At 41.1% G+C, this 17,099-nt stretch overlaps 1 protein-coding gene across 2 annotated transcripts in view; it reads left to right on the top strand.

Moving 5' to 3' along the window:
* The window catches only part of stab1 (stabilin 1), a 182,097-nt gene that overhangs the window by 130,753 nt on the left and 34,245 nt on the right, over positions 1-17,099 (top strand). For both annotated transcript variants that reach the window (XM_080891129.1, XM_080891128.1), the window contains 7 exons: positions 1,274-1,418; positions 2,870-3,003; positions 4,561-4,726; positions 5,119-5,225; positions 12,930-13,049; positions 13,669-13,803; positions 15,328-15,432. In XM_080891129.1, coding sequence (XP_080747255.1) covers positions 1,274-1,418; positions 2,870-3,003; positions 4,561-4,726; positions 5,119-5,225; positions 12,930-13,049; positions 13,669-13,803; positions 15,328-15,432 — 912 coding nt within the window. The remainder of the gene's footprint in view (positions 1-1,273; positions 1,419-2,869; positions 3,004-4,560; positions 4,727-5,118; positions 5,226-12,929; positions 13,050-13,668; positions 13,804-15,327; positions 15,433-17,099) is intronic.

The following is a 17,099-nucleotide window of genomic DNA, read 5'->3' as shown; positions in this document are numbered from 1 at the left end:
TTAAAAAAAAAGGCAAACCCCCTCCTTTCTGCTTACCTCTGTCTGTCGGCCTGAACGGTGTTGAACCCTTCCACAGATGTGTTCTCATCGGGAATATCCTGGTGCATCCATGATTCAATTAAGTTTAACACCTGAGGTTCCCTTTGACTCCAAGCTATCACTGTTAGCTCATCCATCTTGTTTGCTACCATGACTGGTTTGGTGGTGGGTCAGTAATAGAGAGGCATAGACCTATGAAAGCCAGGCAACAGCACCCTGACTGCCATTAGATATTGAGATGCAATCCTTGGACTCATTGTCAGACCCTACGATGGTGGAGTGATTCCTGGGCTCCTTAGGTACACAACAATGCCTGGCCTCATGTGGCAGGAGTATACAGGCAGTTCATGGAGGATGAAGAAATTGATACCATTAATTGCCCCCCAAGCTCACCTGACCTAAATAGCACAACTAATCCAGTACAACACCTGGGAAAATTTGTTAAATCCATCCCACACCTCACACTCTTCAGGAGCTCAGTGATGCCCTGGTCCAGAGGAGGAGATACCCCAGCACACCATCCATTTCCTCATTAGGAGCATGCCCCAATGTTGTCCAGCTTGGATAAAAACATGGATGCATGAATTCATTTTTCAGTCAAGAGATGCTATCGGATTTTAAAACATGGAACACTGAAATCAAAGTCATTTTAAGTGCATATTCAGCAGCTTCTGGGTGGTACCTGGGACTCTGTCAGATAAAAGTGTTATAAAAATTAATGGTTATGGGATTTGATAAGTGTTTGATTATGTGTCTCTGAATAAAGTACAAATATGATTTAAATAAATTTCCCCAAAAGCAGTTACAGAAATGCATCTCACCTCAAAGCCTCAAATGTTATTATTTTACTGCACATACACAAAATTACACAACTTTATAGCTTTGCTCAAGGTTAAATCCAAAGTGACTGCACAATCCAATCCCATGCTATTTCACATTATGGATACAGTAAATTAAAGAATACACAGTCTTCATCTTTATTATATAATCATGAGTAGAACTATAAGCTCACCAACACATAGTTCGAAACTGTTGCACAAAATCATGTTTGGTTTCCCAGTTGTTCCCAAGCTGCTGACTGGTTTTTTGGAGCTGGGGCGGGACAAGCAGCATCTTTGCCATTACTGTTATTAATGGTTTTTTGAGTTACGTGTCTCCCTCTAAAAATATCCCTGAATATGAACATAACATGACATCCTCCTGTAAGCTGATCACTCTAATCTGGTTCTTCTAGAATGAACGGGAGTGCGAGTGCTTGCCGGGGTATGTAGGTAATGGAGTCCAGTGTTTGGAGAAGATGGTGCCCCCTGTTGACCGCTGCTTGGAAGACAATGGAGGCTGTGACCCTGTGGCGATCTGCAAGGACCTGCATTACCACGGTAAGACATGTGAATGCAGTGAAGCCATGAACTGCAGTGTAGCCACGTGTCACATCTGCTGAGTGGGAGCCATGTTGGCTCCCAGTCCTACTCTATTGCAGTTTCCATGGTAATCAGACTGATTCTAAAGCAGATGACCTTTGTAGCATCTATGTTTCCATGGTGACATTATGGCTAGCATTGTTTATTATAAAGGACTTCCAATTGTTTATTTATTTGTTTTTCTGGGGCTGGTAAACAAATGTCAGCTCTGAGTTGAGCTCATTAGGATTTGGAGCTCGTTAAGGCTTGTTAAACATGGAGCTCATTAAAGGCTCAAAGGCTGTTATTACTTCCAACCTGATCTTCATTAATCAGGGTATACAGATAATTAGGAATTCACCATAAATGATCTGTTCAGAGTTACCCTTTTAATGAAGTTTGTGGGATATAAGCACCTGCCACCCAACCAGAGAAAAGGATTTTCTTCCAAAAATCAAATGTATGCATTTTTTCAGGTCTGTAGTGAAATAAGCTGTAGAGAAATCTGCCCTCATGTCTCTTTCCAGAAATCATGACCTATTTTTTAAACAAAAATCCTCAAACCTTGAAAAATCCATTGTTTCCCCCACTGTCCACATCCATAGATTGCAAATTTAAAAAACAAAAGAAAACATTACAGTCCAGATGAGGGGGATGTTGCTGACTTTGAAATCTTGCTGCTCTGAGTTCAGAATGATAGCCATTGCCATGCTTGTGAAACACAGTTCATACTAAAAATGACGTCAAACCTGCTGGAGTACAATACATTTTAATGTTGGTTCGGCTCGTCACACAGCTCCTAATCAGGCACTCAGAACATGGCGGCATTGTAGTCATTCTCTGTAAGTTGTTACAAGGCTATGTTCATGTCACAGTTCCCACAAACAAAAAAAATCAATCACAAGCACCCGTAACTGCACGAAAGCCAGCAAAAAAGCACTGCAGGTCATGAAACAGCAGAAATCATTGTTGGTACAAGGAGCTGAAGTTGTTAGAGCTGTTGTATCGTTCACTTTGTGAAAAAGACTAAGCATTCCAAAAAGATAATACACACACTGGACACCATTTGTTTAAGCTTGTGAGGTGAGATTTTACTCTGTTTGCACAGTGGCAGTAAAGGTGTTGATGAGCTATTTCTGTCATTTGAACTTCTTGTCACAGGAACATAAACAAGTTTTTTGTAGAAAAAAAAATAGTCCCCGAGGTTATGTAACATTTAATTGATTCGTGCTTTACTCATCAGAACTTAAACACCAAGTAATTACATCATATTAAAAGAAAAGCAGATGTTTCTACTGAATCTGGGGTTGAATGTCTCTTGGATTTGTTCAGCATCGGATCAAATCGTGTTTTTCACTCGTAGAGTTCATATTTGTTGTACAGAATGGTGCAGAAATCTGAGGGAAGTTAACGTGATTGTCGTGCTTCAGAAAACAGAGCCGGAGTCTTCCACCTGCGCTCTCCAAAGGGGAAGTACCAGATGAACTTCAGTCAGGCCGACGCCGAGTGCAAGGCTGAGGGCGCCACATTGGCTACCGTTAAACAGATGGGAGACGCACAGCAGGTAAACCTACCTACTGAAAGGGTTTACATAAAGATATCAACAGGTCGATGCACCTGAGTCAAATATGTGGTATACCTATGAGAAAAAAGGAAAATGAAATAAAAGTTTGTGAACCTGCACCAGCAGGGTTTTTCTACAGATTCTGTCTTCATTATAAAGACACACCCCCTTCACGGTCAGTTAGGCTGACGGGGAAGCATTCAACAGTTTTCAAGAAAAGCAGCAAAGCAGCCAACTCAAACCTTTGTTAGTGAAAGAGTACTTGAAAACAAAAATGTCACGTCCTTTTCGGTGCTCTCAAACTCATTGAGTAGCATGCCACATTTTTCAGGAGCTCTGCAGGTACTACAGTTTTTTAACACTAAATGACACACTAAAAATCACCTGCACGGCCAATAGAAAAGCTTCTTCACTTCAGCTGTATTAGAACCTGAACTGTGAGCAGTGCATGGTAACTGTGAGACGTTATCAGATGGCAAATGTTGTCCATGGCTGTGGTCAGATAATCTGTTTTATTTTAAAAGGCCCCTAACTGAGTGAAGTGACCAGGAAGTATCTGCCATAATGGTAGTTGTTGAATTCTTCAGATATTCAGAAAAGATGGTTCAAACGGGAAGAAGATAATGATGCTGCACAGTTCAAAGTGACACACTAGGAAAAAGAAACTTTGTACCTTTGTGGGACTTTATGCAACTTATGAAGTTGCTGCTTTGTGTGATTTATTTAAATGTTAAGAATAAATAAAGATAAAACTGAATTAAAGGTTCAGTATACTTCAACCTTGCATTAGTTGTGTGTTGATTGTAAGCATTGCTGTGTTTCCAGCCTTTAGGATTATTAATAACTTGGCATCAGTCACAGAAAACATTAACAAACGCTGGAGTTACAATGATCATCTCTCTAGCAGGAAGAGAAAATACGAGCTGACAATTTGACATGTCAGCTAAAGCCAGAGTGACTGTCTGTGGGTTTTGTGGTATTATTAACTGCTGTTCTGAATATTGCTAAGCTGGAGTCTTGGACTTCTGCATTTGGATCTTTACTCCCACATTTCCTGACAGTGACATCGTATCATTTCATTTAATAAGCTGCCTTTGCCTTTTTCTTTCTAATTTCAGCTTTGAAAAGATACTTTTTTTTTTTACCATTTGTGTGAAATAACATGGTCAGGACACATGGGGTGTTAAGATGTGCCTTTTGTAGTTCACCTTCAGGATGTTGTAGTTTTAACGCAGCACACTCATGCCAGCAACAAGTCCAAGTCCTCCTTCACACTTTCACTCGACCTCATGACAGTTTCCATCATGGTAAAGTGGAGGAGGGAACTTTCTGGATTTTTACTCCACAAGCCAAGGTGCCCTTTAACTGATTCCCAGACAGCAGGAGGAACGTTAGATTAATCACAAGCTTAAAAACACACGCAGGATGTGAGTTTTCAGTTTTCTTGTGATATTTAAGATATTACCAGTCACTTCAGGAGATTTTAGTTTAGTTTTAGTTCAAGGCAGAAATGTAAATCAAGCTTTATCTCAAGACTTTTTTCCCTGGCCCTGACAGCTCGGGATGCATCTGTGTGTGGCTGGCTGGCTGGACGGGGGGAAGGCGGGATACCCGACCCGCTACCCCTCGGTCATGTGTGGAGACAACCACGTGGGTCTCGTATTGTACAAAGAACCCATGGACCAGAGCAGCAAGTATGACGCCTACTGCTACAGGCTCAGAGGTGAATCTGTGTGTGTGTGTGTGTGTGTGTGTGTGTGTGTGTGTGTGTGTGTGTGTGTGTGTGTGTGTGTGTGTGTGTGTGTGTGTGTGTGTGGACAGAAGCAGGTCCTCCCTGATCTGTACTCCCACTTTAATGTGTTGTTTACTTTGCATTGGACTTTAATGCTGTTGCTCTGTGAGCCATGCTATCTTCAATGATTCATAAAACAGCGAATAATGAGGTAAAAAGCATAAAGCACAACCGCGGAAAACAGTCATTCTGAGTCCTAGGCTGGAGTGTGTTAACCTTGAGTCACAGCATTGGCTCATGTACATGCTTAACTCAAGGTGAACATACTGAGCTGATTGAATGTTCAGCTCACAGTTTGTAAAAAACGATTTTTGTGTGTGCAGATGTCTCATGTGCGTGCCCTCCTGATTACGTTGGAAATGGAGATTTCTGTAACGGCGTCCTGACCAGCGTCCTTGCAACGTACAGCAACATCTCCATCTTTTACAAGGTGAGTGTTTTGGGTTGAGGAGACGAACGCTCTCTCTGGTTTGAAGATTAGGCTTCAAAACGTCTGATAAAGTTGGATCACTGACCCAGACGCTTCTCTTAGTTATAGCTTTAGCTGTCTGTTCAGGCTGTTGGAGTCTCTCTCTATTCCTCTTCTCTCCTCTTTGCTCCATCCGTCCCACAGCTGCTACCCATTAGATGCCTGTCCCTCCCTGAGCCTGCTTCTTCTGGAGGTCTCTACATGTTAAAGAAAAATGAAGGAAAGACATGGCTTATAATTTGCTAACAAAAATTCATACTGAGAGTAATACTGCATTATTGAAGTAATATTGAAAGTATTTATTCAGTACTTAACCATGATGCCCAGCTCACAGCATCTGTTAAAAGTTTCTAGTAAACTATTAACCAGCTAGCTAGACTCACAAACCAGAATCATGAATAAAAACACTATTTTCTGTTGACTAATGTCACCTTAGCTGATGTTTATCGCCCAAAAAGGAGCTCCATAGATCAAATTTTTTAGGGTCTTAAAGCTTTTGTTATGATTTCCCTCCTCTTTATGACAAATATAAGCACCTAAAATGTTAATGTAGCCACTGTTAATTGTGCGTTAGCACCTTTTTAACAATCAGGGTCTCAAAATCTATCATTGAAACTGGCTCAGTTTTGTAGTTGTAAGCTGCTGCTGTCTGTATTGGCCCAATACTATTGGGGCTCCACGTGGAAAAGAGCAGCCAGAGTAACTGCGAACATTGATTGTGAGTCTTCACAAAGATGGAAAACGACACAGGAAGATGGCGCCTAAACTAAAATCAGTGGAGGCACGGCAGCAGGAGTAATCAGGAGGTACAGAACGAGCCGAAGTGCCTCTAATCAGAGCCCCAGGAGTGGCCCTGCTAAAATGACTCCACTAACAGCGTGCTACTCGATCAGTCTGCAGCTGAAAAACACACGGGCCGCTGCTTCAGACCTGGCAGCCATCGCTGGAAAGCAGAGTTTCTGTGACAACTCAGTGCCCACTGTCATTCAGTAATGAAGACAGAAAAAAACTTTCAGCACATTTCAAAGAGACCAAAGTGAGTCACCAGTCAACTGTCTCAAGCTGCGTTGCCGGCATGATTAAATCTTTTTCATTTCTATTTTTAAAGGATTTCAGGGTCAATAAAAACTAATCTGAATTCATCATTTAATGATATCTATAGAGCTTTAATAGATCTATAGACATCAAAGGGAACAGCTAATAAGTCAAGGCTCAGTTTAAACACATAAAAAAAAGCCATGTGAGAGGAAATATGTTCAGCTCAGTTATGAAAAATTAAAGTTGGTTGAAAATTGTGTGTTTTGTGTCACAGAAGGAAAAAACTTCAGCTGTGTTTCTCTGATGAGGGAGAGGGACCCAAATCTAACATTTTCATATTTTAAACACTAAGTTTAGAAACTCTAACTTTAACCCTGTAACACTAAGTGTTTTTGGCACCTCAGAAGTGTTATTGCTTTAACATTAACGTTACTATATGTCTTTGTTTAAGATAAACTTTAAAATTGATAAATTGTTTCAATTGTCAGAAAGTTCAATGAACACAGTTTTCCAGTCAAAAGAAAAAAAAATTCTGGCAATTTTTTCATGGTTTAGGTTTTACTGGATTAAATCAAATACATTTAATTGTCAGGTAACATTTTGTCCTTATTTATTTACTTATTTTTTAACCTTTCGTTTTTGCTTTCCCGTCTTTTGAATTTCAACCAGCTACCCCCAGTACAATTTATACAATATATGCAAGAGCTTAGATGGAAAAAGGGAGGAGTCTCTCCCAGCTCTAACTGCTCCCTCTGAAGGCATGCTTGCCAGTCAAACCTGTTATCAGCAGCTCTTCCCTAATCTGTGTACTTGGTAACTAAACTTGGTCCCAAAGGATCTGTTAATTTTTTAGGCTAGAGTCACTTGTAAGACCCTTTGAGGGATGTTAATAATGTGTAATAATACACAGGTTTTCACCTTTACAAGGTAGACGTTTTTAATGCAGGATATTCATCTGATATTCATCAAATCATCTTGAATGTATAATCTGAAACATCAAAAATGAGCAGAGAAAAAGCCTAAAAATATAAACCCAATTTGTGAGTCCACAGTTGATCCCTCTGCTGTCTCTGCCGAAATTCCCAACTGTGAAATCTTAGATCTGATCTTCTGTTCTGCTAATCTCACAGGAGACAAAGAGAAGAACAACTCCTCTCTCTCCTCCCTCACTTTGATGACCGTATCATACAACTATGACATTTATCACTGTATTTTAACTCATCCCATTTTGCTTTTCTCTTTCTCTCTCTCTCTCTGACCTTGTGCATACATGATTCAAAGCAACACTAAAACCACATTTTCTTATCTTCTGTGTTGGCTTTAACATGATCTATCATGAACTCCATAAAACATGAATATATTTTCCTTCATGTCTCATTCAGTTTATGCTATTTTACTTCAACAGGATTTATCATCAGCTCAATCTCACGACTATCCATTTCATCATTTCATTACTTCTTTTATTAAATCATACATGTTAAAGTCAGACATTCTCTGAATATTTGCTTAGTTATTCTGACAAATCACTAAAGGCTGTTTCTCCTTCGGACAAGATCTGGGCTTTGCAATGTTTACACTCTTCATTGGCACAAAAAAATCACAGCACAGAAGTGCACACACACACACACACATCACAGTAAGAGGTTAGGACTCAGGTATTAGAAACATTTAATTCTAATGATTATATTCTCATTTAACTATTTGTGATTATAATATAAGGAAATCTGTATCATTTTAATGTTCTGAGATGTCTCTTTGTCTATGGACAAAGAGGAAATTACTTCATGCTGAAACTCACCTGGATAAGATCCAGGCACCTTTCAAAATAAAAATAAACACACATTAAATTCTTGTTCATTGTTCATCATAAATTCTTTCACTTAAACTTACCGTTGTGAATATTTTCCTAACGAGTCAAATAAAAAACATTTCGTAGTTTTCTAAAGGACTGTGAGATTTTAAGAAAACAGATGTGTCACCTGCTGAAGATAATGAGCTCTGGAAGAAGTCCAGTTAATGAGAAGAGAAGGCAGCTGCTTCCAGCTGAACAACACAGAGGCTCAGTGTCCACTGATCTACCTCAAAAAAAGATGTAGGAGGATTCAGTTCAGGAATGTGGCGCTCCACAAAGCTACAGATCTCCTCCGGTCTTGTAATTACAGAGAAACTGTCAAAAGTTAAAGCTTAGGACATATTTATAAAGTTTTTATATATATATTTATTCTATTTTGCTTAAAGCTGGTTTCTGCTGACAACACAAAACCTGACCATGGCCTTTTCTACTCTTCTGGCTTCCTGTCAGTTTCAAGTCTTGTCATCTCTTCAGCCCCATGCGCCCTTTAACCTTTTCATCAACAAGGAATTCGTCTTTTTCTGTTTAAAACACAAGTGGGAATGTGGCGTCTTCTGGCAGAACATTTATAACACAAAGGATCAAGAGCCTCCAGGGGCTAATGAATGTAACTTTCATGCCCATTTCCATAGCAATGTTGTATTAGATTCGTTTTCAAGTCTCAATAATACCAAGATTCAGTTCAATTCAACTTTATTTATATAGCAGCAGTTCACAACAACAGCTTTATACTGTAAGGTAAAGATCCAGTCATAGGACCTGGCGTCCACATATGTGGACATCACATTTTGGGTTATTTAGACCAAAATACTCAATTTTGCTCTACAAGCACCTGATATCCACTTACAAGGACATTATACTGCTACTGTTCTATCAAAATTTTAAACGAATATCCTCATACGTGGTTCTCATTTTACTTAGAAACAAAATTAGGTAAAAAAAAAAAATCTGGCAATTCTTTGTTTTTACATTCATCAGGTCCCAATCAGCCCAAATATCAAAGAGAAATAAAAAATGCATGTCGTGGAAGAGTTCGGGTCTTAGGAGGTTAAAGAAAAAATACAATAATCACACAAACCCTTTGAAAGCAGTGCTTGGCAATAGTGGGAACGAACGTTTAACAGGAAGAGGCCTCCAGCAGAACCAAGTTCAGGAGGGAGCAGCCAATTAAGGGTCACATGATCCAGTCCTAACTATAAGCTTCATCAGAAAGGAAAGTTTTAAGCCTAATCTTAAAGCAGGCAAGCCTAATAGCTGAAAACTCTGCCTCCTATTCTGCTGTACAGAACCACAGCTAAGCCTTTTGATTCATTTAAAAAAAACAAACTTTTCAGTTGAAACTATAAAACATTAGGTAAATGGAGTTAGCCCCAGAGATTTCTGAATGATTCACCCCAGGAAAACCTACTATTTTTCAGAGTTCACTACACTATTTGTAAACTAGTTAACTCTGAGCATGTCACTTTTATGACGTATAATTTATGCAGTTATCTGCTTATACTTTTTAAGAGTTCATAGAATATGACTGGTTACATTTTACCAATTTTTGTTTTATATGTTTAAAAACAAATATATATGAGGAAAGAGAGACGGTGGTGAGGTGTGCAGTAGGGTGAAATGGGGTCAAGGTGGTGGTGGGATTACATGGGGGATCAGCTCTGAGAGCCGTAATGGACAATATGACAGATGAAGTCAGGCAGGAGTCTCCTGGGACTATAATGGTTGCAGACGACACTGTGATCTGTAGTCAGAGTAGGGAGCAGGTAGAAACCCTGGAGCGGTGGAGGGAGAGGAATCAGTCAGTAGAAGGAAGACAGAATACATGTGTGTGAATTAGTGGGAGACAGGGGTAGCAGTGAAGCTGCAAGGAGTTGAAGGTAGATCAGTTTAAACACAAGGTTGACCATCTAAAACAGTGTATAAGAGAGGCATTGTGGAGACGAGTGTCAGGAGTGATTTGTGACAGAATGGGAAGGCCTGCAAGATGGTAGTGCGATCTGCTGTGATGTATGGTCTGGAGACAAACATACATCACAGCACTGACAAAACGACAAGAGGTCCAGGACCCCCTGTCTGGAGGCAGAGCTGAAGATGCTAAGGTGCTAAGATTTTCATTCAGAGTGATGAGAATGGACAAGATTAGAAACAGTCTTGTCCATTCTCGTGGACAAGATGTGGAGGAGGATGTGGTTGGTGGTGAGGATACTAGAGATAGGGTGAGATGGAGGCAGATGATCCGCCAAAAGAAGGACAACGACCAGGACAGCTCTCTCTGTCCTGGTCATTGTGTCCTTGGGCAAGACACTTTACCCTACCGCCTACTGGTGATGGCCAGAGGGGCCGATGGCGCGATATGGCAGCCTCGCTTCTGTCAGTCTTGTCATGGCCGAGGCCGCCTCAACAGAGAAAGGACTCAAATGCTGGACGCCGAACAGCACGTAAGTAGTTTTAGAGACAACCTTTATTTTCTCAGTAAGTGTTCATAAACAGGAAACTGGAATGTGCGTTTAACAAGTGCAAAATGCCACAACTAAACCAAAGGGGTTTTAAGCAGCCTGGGCTAAGTAAGCAATCTGGTGTTGGTCAGTGGAAACAGCAGTTCCAGGGATTGGGCTGGAGGCAGAGTCAAACTGGGTCCGGGGTTAGGTTCAGAGTCACTGTAAATAGAGTACAGACGTTCAGGTATGGCTCAGGAGGAATATGGGCAAGCTGTTCGTTCTGAATTTTCCTTAGCACTGCGTACTTGCCGCGGGTGGTCTGTAGTGGCGTGGAGGGGTGGGTGGTCCGGGTGAGTGGTCTGAAATTCCTGGTGTTGAGGCAGGGAGGCAGGCAGGTGAGTCGGGTGAACAGCCCGTGGGACTGTCAGGTGGTCCAGCGTCCGGATTGGAGCTCTTTGGCGGAGATTTGTGTCTGGCAACTTGGTGCGTGGCTGTCAGAGAAACACACAATGAGTCAAGGTAGTTTACAAAGCGTGTGCGAAATCACAGTGGTGGCCTGCACTAACTAGGGTTAGCTGAGAATCTGGCAAAGAGAGGTTGAGTGCGCTGGCCTTATGAGTCCCCGGCTTAATTACCCACAGGTGTGAGCAATCAGCAGAATACTGAGGCCCCTCCCAGGGGTGGAGATACCGACTCGGAGGGAGACACCCTGGCACACACCCGGACGATGACAAGTCTGCCCCAGGGCAGCTGTGGCTACAACTGTAGCTTGCCTCCACTAGTGTGTGAATGTGAGAGAGAATGAATAGTGGAATTGTAGAGCGCTTTGGGTGCCTAGAAAAGCGCTATATAAATGCAATCCATTATTATTATTATCCATTTTCTGCTCTTGCTCTTGACGAAGGCGGTCGCACTTTTCTCCTCTCCTCCTCCTCCTCTCCCTTAGCTTCCCTGCTTAGCCTCTTATGTCCTTGTCTAGTCTCGTGTTTTTTGTATTACTTTTCCCTGGAACACTCTCTCACAGTCTGTTCTCTAAAACCTAAAAGAGGAATTATGGATTGGATCAACTGGTCCCTAAATGCAATTGACACCCCTTTCTCAACAAGAAGTCTGGGCTTGGGTGAGCCTGAGTGCTGAAGATATCTACCTATTCGGAACCATGGTAACAGGGTTCTGGCTGATCGGAGCTGGCTTGGCCCTGACTTATCGAAGAATTAAGAAAGCGGAACCGGCTGTTCAAACCCCCACAAGGCTGCCCGCTGGGATTGAAACGATGGGAGAGGCGTGAGTTTCTCAAAATGGGCTCATTGAGTGCAGCATGGATAAGATCTTGGAAAGGCTACGGCTGCTGTGAATACTCAGAATAAGATCTCTGACTGCAGACTGGATACATCTCGGAAGGGCTCGCTCGGAATAACATCTCTGAGCGGAAATTGGATGACATCTCGGGGAGGCACACTGTCGTGAGTTCTCAGAATCGGCTCCTTGAGCACAAGAAATGACAACATCACAGAACGCAAGTATGGCGAAGCTCGCGGCTCTCCAACGGGAGATTGAGAGACCAGAGTTGGACTGTAGAACTGCTTTGAAATTCATATGAGCTGTTCGCACTAAAGTAAAAACCACCATCACTTATGCGGATACCCCTTTGGCGCCAGCTGCGGTCTCAAGGCTGGAGCTGAACAACAACACCCTGATAACGACTGTGTTTAGATTGTTCCTTCCCATTCCATGCAGGCCACCTGGGTTGGCTGGAAGACTGTTTACTTAGCCTAGCAGGGCGAAGGACACTGTCTCAGCTGAACTCTGGACACGCACACACATACATATACACTGATATGCACACACTCATCCCCCGTCCCTATTCCAAAAGCCTTCGATGCTTATTCCCTTCCGATGCTGACGGTGGATCAAGGAGACCAGCGCACGCAGGCCCGGATGTACTGTCTAATTCGGCTGTCTCTCACCCTTTACCCACCCCTGTTGCTTGTCATGTGTTTCTTTGGTGTATTAAGGTTTTTTTTCATGTGCTATGTGCAGAGGTGTTTTTTTTCTGTTCTCAAACTGATCTCCCTGTTGGAGCTCAGTCTGGGGGGAGTTATTTTTTCCTCCTTATCTTTCCTCATGTGGTGCATTTTCCATTGTTATACCTCTCTGACCTGTCTTCCCCACGTGATGCTTTGTGTAATGTATGTATGGTCGGAGGGTAAGATGGCACCGCCATTGCGTGCAATAGGTCGGCAGCCTTATGAAATTTCCCCTTGTGGGACTAATAAAGGTATATCAAATCAAATCAAATTATAAATTGAAAAAAGTCACTGTCCTTTCTCTTTGCAGATGTTGTTGGAGTACAGCGGCACGTCCTCAGAGGGCAGTCAACTTGTCAAGTTTCTTTCTCACAGGAAGGCTGAAGTCACGCTGTTTGTCCCTCATAACACCGGCTTTGCTCCAAATCAGGTGAAATAAATAACACAACGCTTCAGTAAATGCTTATCATTTCTTAGATTAATTAGGGCTGTCAAATATAAGCAACTTAGAATTTTTTTTTTTATGCTAAACCTTTACAGTTAATATATATAACTGTAATAAGTAAGTATTAATCTAGTAAAGTAACATAAATAAAAAAGCTTTCCACAACAAATAAAAATCCAGACAGGGAAACTAGTACGAAAATTAATAAAAATATAAGCGTCCCACAGCTTGAGCCCCATAGACCTCCATCACACAGTGACTACAAACTAGTAAAACACACTAGTGATTCATATTATTCTTTTTTAAGGTAGATTAGGTTTAGATATATTTAGCCTACATTCCTGAATGAAATTTAGAAAATGCCATTTTCTCTTTAACCAATTTAATTTGTGAAACTTTGAGAGTAGTATTTGAAAGCATTTGTTTTATTCACCATGTTTAAAGTTAAAACCATAAGGAAATTAAAAGCATTTGTTGCCATATTCATATTAATATAAATGATTGAGAGAATCAACTTTTAATTGTTTCTTATAAAATGTATTAAATGGCAGTGCGTTGTGACACAGCTGTCAGTGAACTCAGTTTCTGTTTTGTTTGTGTATAGTCTTTGTCTGGAAGAGACCTGGAGTATCACATCTCAGCCAATCGGAGCAGATGGCCATTTAAGGAGCTGAATCATCAGACGGTCATCACATCGAGGCTCGGGTTCAACCTCACTGTTACTCAGGGCAACAATGAGGTCAGAGGACACACACACACACACACACACACACACACACACACACACACACACACACACACACACACACACACACAGAGTTCCTCCAGTTTTAGTTGACAAAATATAATTTTGCTGACAAAAATTATTGATAAACTAAATTAACACTGGTTTAATATCAACATGGTGAAAATCCAATACAAAATATGAAAAAATAGCATCACTACTGTTGAAAAGTAATCAGATATAATTACTGAGAGAAAGAGCTGATGAGAGTACCTGTAAGTTACAAAAATGAAATACCTTTGTATTTATTTTGCAGATTGGCTATATTGTACATTTTGTACATATTGTATATTGTACATTTACATCATTGTAGTATTAAGTTTAATACGTTACAGTCTAAGCAGCATTTAGATATATGTATGATCAGTTATGTACTTTTTCAAACAACTTACTGTTACATATCCCTGTTCCTTTTGTTTTGGCACAAGAAAAAAAAAATCACAAACAAGAAAGTCACAAACACAGCTGGAGTGTTTTTGTCTCCTTCTGACAGCTTGAAACCAAACTGCATTTGTGGATCGTATCCAGAGGTTTATGTTCACTCAGGTCAGCCAGCGAGATGGAGGCTGGCTGTGGAAGCTGAAGTGTTCGTGTCATTTTGTGTTGGGAGTGATAATAAGTCTTTGAAAGCTTTGCTTTGCATTTTGAAGTGCGGCCAAGTAAGCACAGCTCCACAAACTCTGGTGGTGTGCCAGACGTGTTGTGGTAGAGAATAATGCTGATTTTATAGCTCCGTAACCACAGCTGCTTTTGGCACTGTGCTTGTTCATTCTTACTCTCACTGGAATGAACAAGCTTGCTACTGCTGCTTATGTGATGGAGGAGATGCTACAAAGTTCACTATGCAATGAGATAAAGTCAACACACTGAGGGAACATGGTGTGTTTTATTTTTGGTGACAAAGGTACTTAAACAACTTACCTTTTTCACAAACTAACATTACAAATTACTTCTTAATTGCAAAATGTGGTGAATTACTTGAACTCGTTGCGTAGTGAGTTTATCTCCTCCAGTACCTAACCAGCTTGTTAATTTCCCTCTGGGTGGAAGCTTAACTAGAAGGTAGCCTGCTAGCATATTGGTGGTTCATCACAGTCTGGAGTAGAGATTATTAGCATATCAGACACTTATATAAAGGCCGTCTTCTCCACCATCACTTTAGCTGTCACTGCCCTGCTCATTGAAGACTGGAGACATTCTACAATGCAGGCCTCGTAGTTGGCGTGTTAGTTTGTTTAAGCAGTTTGCTTTACATAATTTCCTCAAGGATTAATAAAGTATTCCATATGATATATAAATACCCCCCCCACACACACACACACACACACACACACACACACACACACACACACTGTCTCAATTATTATACCATGCCATTTTTTGTATGCATCATCTCAAAAGCATTGACATTCTTATAGCTAAGCAAATGAACTTAAAATGTACTGCCATGTTTATTGTGGTTGATTTTCGATCCCTCAGAGCTCTAAACTAGTGAATGAGCGGTTGCTGCTGGAGTGGGACATTCCTGCCATAAACGGGATCATCCACATCATTGAGGCCCCGCTGACAGCACCTCCCCCACCGGTGAGTAAGGATGATTTAATGCAGAACAGCTGACGCCTGCAGCATCAGCTGCTCAGCACGCCTGCACACTTGTGAACGGGCATGTGTCACATGTTCACATGACTTCAGCTTTCCACACAATGCCAAAAAATCTGCTTCGTTAACTATCATATGGTGAAAATGGAAAGCTCATATTTAAGGTTGCTAACTTGTCTTCTCAAACTAAACCCACACAGGGAACTGTATACAGCGAGAGCTGTGTATGATGGAAAGTAAGGAGTAAGCAAGGATTAATAAGTCATCAGCTTTTGTTTAATTAAACTAAACAAAAATATACATATAAACGTATTTCCTTCACAACATTAAAACTGAATTAACTACTAGATGAAAATCAGGTGCCAAATTAAAAACTTTAATCACAAAGCCTTTTTAAGGAGGCAATTAAAAAATTCCCTTTTGGTTGTCAGGACAAAAGTCTATGCCACTTTGGATTTTTCCTTCGGCTTTTGAAAAGACTTCAAAGGATTCACACGTTGGCTGATGTGATCTTTTATGACTTAATTACAGAGTGTGTGAATGACTTTCAAGTTAGGCCATGTCCACACTAATACGTTTTCGTTTGAAAATGCATCTTTTTCTCTCCATTTTGGCCTTCCGTCCACACTGAGACGGTCTCAGTGTGGACAGCGAAAACTGAGACCTTTTGAAAACAATGACACATTTTAGTCATGTGATGCAGTCAAGTGACCAATTAAACTAAGATAGCGGAGGGCATTATACAGCAGTTGTTTTGTTTGCTCTGAATTTTGACAGCCCTATTAAAGATTAATATCAGTCTGTACATGCTCCACATAGCTTTTCTTCTAATTCTTTAATTCTCACTCGCTTTTGCAACTTTGTACTTTTGTGTTACTCGCAGCAATAACTCCACCTCATTGTTAGTCCATTTAAAAAACTCGGTGGTTTCCTCGACATTTTGCCGCAACGTTTCAAAGAGCTGGAAAGTAAATAAACAGCAGACAGAAATGAGGCAGTTTGAATCGTCTTGCGTCTCATGCATGCGCAGTACTGGAACATAAGCGTTTGCGGCTTTTTCAATGTGGATGAACAACAATGTGAAAACGATAGTGTGGACGCAGAGTGTTTTCAGACGTATACACCTATTTCAAATTTATCAGGGCTGGTGTAGACGTAGCCTCAGTGACTTTCAAGATCACCATGAAATGCACCAGGGCAGGGTCAGAAACCTCCTAAAATGGGGATGATGGATGTAAAAAAATTTTCTCTCAAAGCTTTGAGGAGCCACAGCTCAGGAGCTCGTGAGCAGCATGCCAAGGGTTGCTGTCCTCTGTGCTAGGCGTTAAATACCTGAGACAGTTTTCCTTTCAGAAAATTAAGCACAACTGTTTTAAGTTGGGGTGCTGTGCAGTTGATGGAATAAGTGTGAGTTGGTGGTAGCATCGTTAAAATCTTAGCTTAAACATGCTAAGATTGTTTAGGTCTTAGAACTGAAAATATCATTCATCTAGGCAGCATGGTGGCACAGTGGTTAGCACTGTTGCCGCACAGCAAGAAGGTCCTCAGTTCAATTCCACCATCATGCCGGGGTCTTTCTGTGTGGAGTTTGCATGTTCTCCCCGTGTTTGCGTGGGTTCTCTCCGGGTACTCCGGCTTCCTCCCACCGTCCA

The sequence above is a fragment of the Rhamphochromis sp. 'chilingali' genome, assembly GCF_963969265.1.
Source record: "Rhamphochromis sp. 'chilingali' genome assembly, chromosome: 9".
Classification (NCBI taxonomy): domain Eukaryota; kingdom Metazoa; phylum Chordata; class Actinopteri; order Cichliformes; family Cichlidae; genus Rhamphochromis; species Rhamphochromis sp. 'chilingali'.
This window is presented reverse-complemented; position numbering and strand designations above follow the sequence as displayed.